Genomic DNA, 7,500 nt, shown 5'->3' on the forward strand with positions numbered 1-7,500 from the left:
ATAACTAATAACTGATCCAAGTAAAGTGTTGATGAAATGATAGCCTGCTAACAGCAGACACATTTTGTGTTTCTCTGTTGGAATTCAAAAAAAGGTGGCATAACTATTGTAGCAGTCTGATGAATCACTCTGAAATTGCCAAACTAGGCATTTATGGGCAATTCTTGTCTTTGATAATGTAATATTTGGTAAGCCTTATTAAAAACCAGTTAGATTGATTTCATGTCATTGCATAGTTTGACATGCACAATACAAAGCTTGATCCAGTGTAATTTTTCGTGAAGTAACCATTGTACAATGGCCACAGTATGACATATTCCCAGACTTCTAGCTGAAGTTGTGGTGGTATGTGCTAAGTTAGCAAGAGATTTGAAAGGGCTTGTTTTGAATAATTATGTTCATGTTGCCTTTTTGGCAAGATCTCAAACTGCCTTGTGATGTTGCATAAAGTTCTTTTTTTTTTTCTAATTTTAGGTAAATGTCTGATGCTAGGTTTGTAATTTCCAGAAGTTTTGTACTAAAATAAAGTTTTCAAGAAAAAAAGCATGGTAAGAAAACTCAACTATATTGCAACATGCATTTGTGCTTTGAGTAGTCTCAAACGTTTTGGTTTAACTATACATACTTAATTGACCACTCCCCAACGGGACTTTTTAGGGCCAATGAAACAATCAATGAAACAACCGATCAGAACAAGAACTGTACATGTTATATTAAGAATTCCAACTGGCCGGAGGCAAACCAGTTGGCTATTTTCAATTGTGGCCGAGAAGTTGAACCAGGGACTACCAAGAACAATTCGGCGAGTGGTTAGAACGAGTCTTGAACCCCTTGAACTCCGGTTCTCAAGGCGAGCGTCCTTAGCTAACCACTGGGCTGCACTGCCTTCACCACACCTGTCACTAAGTAAGTCATATTTGGGTAAACCTGAATCATTCACGAGCTTCCACTTTTGCAACCCAGTTTTTAGAAGGAGATTATCTTTATATCTGGCAAATCCCAGTAACCCAGTGATGTCACATGCTCCCATACAGGACAGAACACACTCAGGCAGTCCATTGCACTGATAACTGAGAAAAGAGCATAAATGAAAGGGGAATCCTCCAGGGGGCTGGATAAATGCCAGATATTTCAACTGAATCTCTCATATTTTGTTCTTATTCCCATAGAGCACATCTGGTGGTGAACCTCGTACTCTTTTGAATGCTCTCAGACCGATTCTGGGTTCCCTGGGTGACATACGGACACCACAGGAAGTAGTGAGGGTAATAAGGTATGAACAGAGTAACTCGGCATCTAGGGCTGACAAATATTGTTACCTGAATCAGAGATGTTTAGAGCAAGTATCTGAGCTCATAGTATTAATGGTATTAACAATGTTATTAGCACATAATAATAATTGGCATGCAGGGTTCTCAATAAGTTTTGGAGTAGACGGCTTAAATATAAAAGTAGGCGGCGGGAGAAGCGAGTGCCACTTGTTTATAGCAAGTTTATGACCGAAAAGTAGACGGCTCTAAATTTAAAGTAGCCGGTTTTTTAGCCGGCTGCCGGCACTTAATGAGAACCCTGGGCATGCATTAGCATTTACATGTAATGTGTAATGGTGAGCAGGCATCTCCATGTGATGTTCATTGTCAGTTGATTTTGCATCACATTAAGGCACGAGACTTCTAATTAAGGAAAGTTTTTTTCTTTGCAGTTTAATGCGCGATGCAGAGAAACTGATGAGTCGTTGTATTTATCTAAATATCCTAAAAGCTACCATCTCAGCGGCTAAGGAAAACCAAACATCAAGTGAAACACTAGAAAAGTAAGTGCATGATGAAATTCTTGTCTAATGAAGAAAACCCAACCTTTTACAGTCAATTTCACATTAATTTTCCCCGCCACATTGCAAAGTTTGTTGGGAAATTGGATACTAGGTTACGCAGTAGCCAATGACGCAGCAAATTTTGACAACGAAATTGCAAACTTTAAAATGAACTTCCCAACTTCTGCCAGATTGAACTTCACAACTCTTTGCCGTCCGAGGTTCGTGACATTGTGAACAAGTGGTTTGAGGAGTCAATACCACTCAAAACAGCGGCGTAGTTAAAATTTACTGTGAAAGACAAATGTAAATTTTATGTTGTCGATCGGTTTGTACATACGGGGAGTTAGCGAGACTCAAAGCATTGAAGAACGTTAACTGCAGATGATTGTCTTTTAATAGACTTAATACACGGACTTTTGTAAACGGTAGAGGTTAAGTATGAAGTGGCGGAAATAAAATAATTTGAGGCTAACAGGGTTCTCCCTAGTTTTCAGCACAACATGTAAGGGACCTTTTCAAACCGGTAAAGCATTTGGTTAATGTTGGACGTTCTGCAAAGGATAAGCCACTTCTGAGCGTTTGCAGGCGGTAATAAGTGCTCTTACAAGCGGTAAATTTTACCGGTTACCGCCTGATAAGGAGAACCCTGGCTAATCGAAAATTGAAGAGAAAAAAGACAGGTGGAGATCTTTGCTCGAAAGTTACGGTGATGCCTGAAATTGATCTTTATTCATTTGGAGAACTGGATAGCACTTGTGCTGACCTTACAAAAATGATTTTCCAATAAAATTGGATCAGTTGGTCAAATTTTGGGGTATAATTGCAGCTTATAATTAAATGACGTTACATGACTTACTGAAGCTCTGGAAGGCATGTTGGCAAGTAAACTAACCTGTTGACAATATTTACATTTTGTCTTGTAAATTTTAACTACAGCGCTATTTTGAATGGTGTTGAATCCTCAAACCACTTGTTTACGATGTCCTGAACCTTGGACAGCAAAGAGTTGCGAAGTTCAATCTGATCTGGTAGAAGTTGGGAAGTTCGCAATTTGGTTGTCTAATTCGCCATGTAACTTAAGTAACCTAGTAACCAATTTCCCTACAACCTTCACAACATGGTTTCTGTAAAGTAATGTGAAATTGACTGTTAAGCAGGATCAGAGCAGTTACTACATGTAGTCCAACTCTCTGTATATTGGATGATCTATATAATGCCCCCATAGGATGCCCAAAACTGAATAGCGAGGGTTTATTTGATCATTTACTGTATTTGTCAATCTGAAGTTTGCCCTTATATTAACTCTTTGGGTTCTGCAGGATCTCATCTTTGTGTCATGTTTTTTTTTTCTTCAACAGGTTCATGAGTATAGGTGGGTGGAGTATCTTGAACAAATGGCTGGTAGAGGCGAAGAAAACTGAAAACTTTCCTATTCTGGTGGAGTTACTAGAGGTAATTGTGTGACTGCCCAAGTACATACGTGTATGTAGAGTGCTTTATCATATCATATATCATATCATATATCTTTCTTTACCCTTGGATTTTAGTCTAAGAGTAGCTTGGTGTAGCTAATATCTCCAAGCATTTACCCTCCCAACCATGATACACCACAGAAGACAGACCACAACACCGGGAACTACATGCCCTACTCTTTGCGACAAGTGTGTGGGTTCTTTTACATCCCACAGGATTATGAACATTGAAGGGTTATGAGATGGGGCCTACGGTTTATCGTCCTTATCCGAGAAGACTAGAGAGTCCAGGGGCATGCTTTCCTGGGAAAATTTTTAAGATGTGTGCCTCAAAGATGCCATTTCCTGCATTTTGAGATCACTGTCAATGGAAAATAATGGAGTTTTTAACAACCAGTGAAAGCTAAAACCCATTGGTCCCACTAATGAATGTAAACCTTGCGTGAAGTCAAGGCAATCCAATGCATTACTGCGCCCAAAATTACACTGCAGGCTCATGCTACAAAGCCAAAAAGGTAAAAATGGCTGAGAAACCACAGAAAATGGCAAAGATTCATGCTAAAGAGACTGGTTAAACAAGGAAGACAATATCTTTCTTTGGCTGAGAAAAGGTTCAAAAACTGGGAGAATATGAAGCCAAAACAGGAGTCCAGAAATCTTCACCGAAAATAGGAGGTTTCTGGCCAAAACAGGAAGGTTGGAATTTGACTGTGGTCCAAAAGATTTCTGCTCTTATTGCTTCAAATCAAAATTGTTGCAACAGTTGACAAATACAGGCAACAATTACATGTATACAGTCATAAACGAATTCCCAAGATGACAGATGTGTAAGGAAAATATAGACTTTGAAGGAAGAAACCTTGAATGAAACAATTGCGTTAACACAAGCAACAGCATTAAAAGAGAGAAAAATAAATCAGTCCATATGGGGAAAAAACATGCCCTTGCTCTTGAGTTAAGGGGCTTTGGCCTCTGGTTGTACTGAAGACCTTGGGTCTGGTTTCCTCCCATATAGACCTTCCTTTTCATAAATAACATTATGTATTTTCTTAATTATTAAACTTTAAAACACTCTTTTCCAGCTGGTGCATTTTGATTGGCTAGGCGAAAGAGTGATCACAAGAAGTTATCTTTTAAAAATGTTTAAACTAATCTTGTATAATTTTATTTCATTGGGTGGCCTTCAGGGTTCTCCCTAGTTTTCAGCGCAACAGGTATGGCACCTTTTCAAACCGGTAAAGCAATAATTGGTTAATGTTGGACGTTCTGCAAAGGATAAGTGACTTCCGAGCATTTGCAGGCGGTAATAAGTGCTCTCACAAGCGGTAAATTTTACCGGTTACCGCCTGATAAGGAGAACCCTGGGCCTTGACCAGAGGCGTGTTAATGTTAGTGTTAATGGAGTTGTGTGGGTTCAATTTCTCTCCAGCTATCAAAACAAGCAAATTGTGATTATTTTTCTTACATGTACATGTAAATGTCTCTTTCGAGAAACAGGCCCCAGGTTTAGCTTAACCTTGTTATATGTAATCACTACTTGCTGTGACTATATGATCTCTAAACTTGTAAGTGGAATTTTTGTTTTAATGCAGGTTCTGAGAGATCTCCCTGTCAGTATAGATACACTTAAACAAGTAAGTTCTGCAGTAATACCCTCTCTAGATCTGAACGCTGGTTTTTAAGAGGGACTCGATTTCTAAAAGAGTTTTCAAACCTGAAGCATGGAGTTGTTATCAGAGTTTAACTCAGCAAAATGAGAGTAACAAGGATCAACTACTTTTGTTTTGTACTAGTCTGATGAGTCTGTGTTCAACTTTTAGGGTAACACTGGCAAAATTATCAAGCACCTCACAAAGTTAGAAAATCAAGGTAAAGTACAATTATACTGGTGGTAATTTTGCGGTTCAAATAATGTTTTAGTTTCACTTTTTTCAAACCAGTTCAATTTTACTTTTCTTGGTCAACTATTCATTATCATAATCTGAAACCAAGGAAAATCTAAATTGAACTGGTTTAAATAATTTTGAACCAGCAGACAAATTTGAACCACAACAACTGTACTTTTATAAAAATCATTTACTTAATTTTCTTTTAGTTACAAAAAACTATTAATAAACGTTATGGTAGTTCACCAGTGGGACTGGACCTTTTACTTTTCTTACTAAATAGTGTGAATAAAAGATGTTATAACATTTATTTTTGGCATAATTTTAATTTTTTAGATGTTAAGAAACTTGCTGCCGTTATTGTCAAGCAATGGATGAGCTTAGTAAGAAATCAGAGTGGAATTTCAGGTAATAATATACAGTGTATGTGTTGAGATGTAATCTTATAATGCATGGTTTGAAAATTTTAAAAGATGTTGAACTTTTATTGTTGTCATCTTATCTTATTTTGTCATAGTTGTTATTGTTAAGAACAATGGAATTGTCATGAAGAAGGAAAGAATGTATTAATTGGTATAACTTAAAACTTCAGCAGAATCATAATTTTGATTGCCTGACTTTGCTCTGGAAAAGAGACATAAATAATATTATTGTTTACCCACCAGTTGTTTTTAACAAGTGAAAGCATGTGATTTTATTCGTACGGCATTATTTTATATCTGAAGATGATTGAAGACTTCCTATGAAGGCTCCAAAAATAATTCTTAAGGGGATGTGACCTTTTCGCCAATGCTTTTTACTTCCCGTCATTACTCATTTCTCACAGGGTTTTCAATTCTAACCTTGTTTTGGGTTAACATATTTTTGGGAAAATATCAAATTGTTGCTCAACCCAAGTGGAGAAAATGGTGTCTTGTTGCAAACACAAAACTTTTGCTCTTTGAAAGTCAGCAGAAAATAGAGTGACTATCTAATTTTGGAGTGTGAAGTGTTGCTCTGTGTTGTTGGGTTTATTGCTTTTATCACTAGTCAAGAATATCTTTTTTCCTATTTTACTTAATTCCTACCCAATAAATGTACAGACCTTTGACCTAGACACATTGAAATGCACCAATCACTGTTCACAGTCTTTGACACAGCCAATGAAATCTATAGTTTAGGCTTAACTAACAGTTGACCTATAACATCACCACTTCATTGACCAATCACATCAATGCCAAGTTGTTAATACCATCTACTGATGTTACACTAATCACCTGACTCTGAAGATGACATCTTCTCAGATTGTTGAAACGTCAATGTCATGCTTAACAGTCCTGCTTACAATGTACGACTATTTTCAATTGTCCCTCACTTAATATAATATGACCTTTTTTAAAATAACATTGGCACACTATCTAGCAATAATAGGCACCTTCAGATCGGAGGACAAGGGCAACTCCAAGTTTTCAGTTCTGAGCACGCGCACTTCGAAAAATGTCGGCCTCCAAACCGTATGTGCATACTCAGTACAGAAAAGTCATACTCTTAGTCGTCCTTGTCCTCTGATCTAAAACTCCCTAATTATTTCATTAAATTCCTTTTTTGTTCGCTTCTCAAACTTTATTGATGTATGATATGCAAAAAGACCTTTGCCACATATATGTGGAATGTTGAGTGAATATCCCTTTCACTAATGCTGGTAAACAGACGCAATAGTCATCTCTCTGCTAGGGATAGTTTTCTGTGATTCTGTACATTAATAATGGTTTACCTCTTTACCTTACTTTCACAAAGTTGATAAATCCAAAGAAAATGGATCAGCACTTCCAGATGTGGAGGACACTCTTCAGGGGTCTAGAAAGGGTGAGTTGTGTGGGTTTAATTTCTCTGCTTTTAGTTTTCATCATACATGTATGTATGTTTCCCACTAAATATGCCTTCGAAACACTACTTTTCCTAAATTCATCAGACCTTTTTCTGGTTCTTTGCCTTCTTAAGCATTCCCTCCTCCCTCAAGTTTCGCTTAAAAATTGTTTCCTACAGTAGTTGACCCCTTCTCAATCTTTTCTTTTCTGCTCCTAAATGAACTCCCTGATCTTCTCAGGCCTCTACCTTTCTTCCCTTCCATTTTTCCTACCCTCCCTTCTTTCTTGCATTTCCCTGTAGATCTGTTACCTTAACTTCTATGCATGATCGTTATACAGCTGAAAATTTTTTGCCCAACAGTATGCACTCTCATTGGTTACTTCGAGGTCACATGACATCTAACAATAAAACTTTTTCCCGCCAAAAGTCTCTGAGCGGGAAACAGTGCAAAATCTATGACATCAGAGAGTAACAGTAC

At 37.5% G+C, this 7,500-nt stretch overlaps 1 protein-coding gene across 1 annotated transcript in view; it reads left to right on the forward strand.

Moving 5' to 3' along the window:
* Window positions 1-7,500, forward strand: part of LOC137993220 (serine/threonine-protein phosphatase 1 regulatory subunit 10-like) — a 32,396-nt gene that overhangs the window by 2,741 nt on the left and 22,155 nt on the right. The window contains exons 3-10 of the mRNA XM_068838928.1: window positions 475-548; window positions 1,170-1,273; window positions 1,703-1,813; window positions 3,175-3,268; window positions 4,881-4,922; window positions 5,109-5,157; window positions 5,511-5,582; window positions 6,951-7,019. Coding sequence (XP_068695029.1) covers window positions 546-548; window positions 1,170-1,273; window positions 1,703-1,813; window positions 3,175-3,268; window positions 4,881-4,922; window positions 5,109-5,157; window positions 5,511-5,582; window positions 6,951-7,019 — 544 coding nt within the window. The 5' untranslated portion in view covers window positions 475-545. The remainder of the gene's footprint in view (window positions 1-474; window positions 549-1,169; window positions 1,274-1,702; window positions 1,814-3,174; window positions 3,269-4,880; window positions 4,923-5,108; window positions 5,158-5,510; window positions 5,583-6,950; window positions 7,020-7,500) is intronic.

This window comes from Montipora foliosa, chromosome 2, assembly GCF_036669935.1.
Source record: "Montipora foliosa isolate CH-2021 chromosome 2, ASM3666993v2, whole genome shotgun sequence".
Lineage (NCBI taxonomy): Eukaryota > Metazoa > Cnidaria > Anthozoa > Scleractinia > Acroporidae > Montipora > Montipora foliosa.